Source organism: Carlito syrichta, unplaced genomic scaffold (genome assembly GCF_000164805.1).
Source record: "Carlito syrichta isolate Samal-C Ts95f unplaced genomic scaffold, Tarsius_syrichta-2.0.1 Scaffold126482, whole genome shotgun sequence".
Lineage (NCBI taxonomy): Eukaryota > Metazoa > Chordata > Mammalia > Primates > Tarsiidae > Carlito > Carlito syrichta.
The window spans coordinates 98,768-99,428 of record NW_007070578.1 but is presented as its reverse complement, the minus strand read 5'-3'; the positions used below and the strand labels follow the sequence as shown (position 1 = coordinate 99,428).

The window sequence follows — 661 nt, the reverse complement described above, 5'->3', positions numbered from 1 at the left end:
GGGGCCAGGGGCCGGCGGGGGCCAGGCCACCCTGTGCAACTTCTGCAAGCACAATGGGGAATCCCGGCACGTCTACTCCTCACACCAGCTGAAGACCTCAGAGGGCGTGGTGGTGTGTCCCATCCTGAGGCACTATGTGTGTCCCTTGTGCGGGGCCACCGGCGGCCAGGCCCACACGCTCAAGTACTGCCCGCTCAACGGTGGCCAGCAGTCTCTCTACCACCACAGCAGGCGCAACTCGGCTGGTCGCAAGGTCAAGCGCTGAGCACCGTGAGATGCCCACGCCCACACCCCTAGCCCTCCCGGTCCAATCCCACCAAGTCCCTAGACCCCTCCTCCACTCACCCAGCCCCTCAGTTTCTGGCCCCCAGCCTGCCTGCTTCTGAAACAGTAGAGGCTGCGGGGCGCCAACCAGCCCTGATCCTTGGACCTCTCAGACCTCGGTGATCCGGCCTGTGGGTGTCCCAGGGAGCCCTGTCCTTTTCACTGCACGGCCCTGTGACACGTCTGGGCCACAGTTCACAGATCTTCCGTCCATCCAGGACCTGATGGTGACACTGGTCCTACCCCTTCGACTCCTCTGTTCCTTGTGGAGGTCTTGGATCCTCGGGACCCCACGGAGCTGTCCCAGGCCAGCCCCTGAACAAGACTGGCTCAGACC

General features: G+C 64.1%; 1 protein-coding gene across 1 annotated transcript in view; it reads left to right on the top strand.

Moving 5' to 3' along the window:
* The window catches only part of NANOS2 (nanos C2HC-type zinc finger 2), a 677-nt gene extending 412 nt beyond the window's left edge, over positions 1-265 (top strand). Inside the window, exon 2 of the mRNA XM_021707838.1 lies at positions 9-265. Within this exon, the coding sequence (XP_021563513.1) occupies positions 9-265 (257 nt within the window). The remainder of the gene's footprint in view (positions 1-8) is intronic.
* The last annotated feature ends 396 nt before the right edge of the window (positions 266-661 follow it).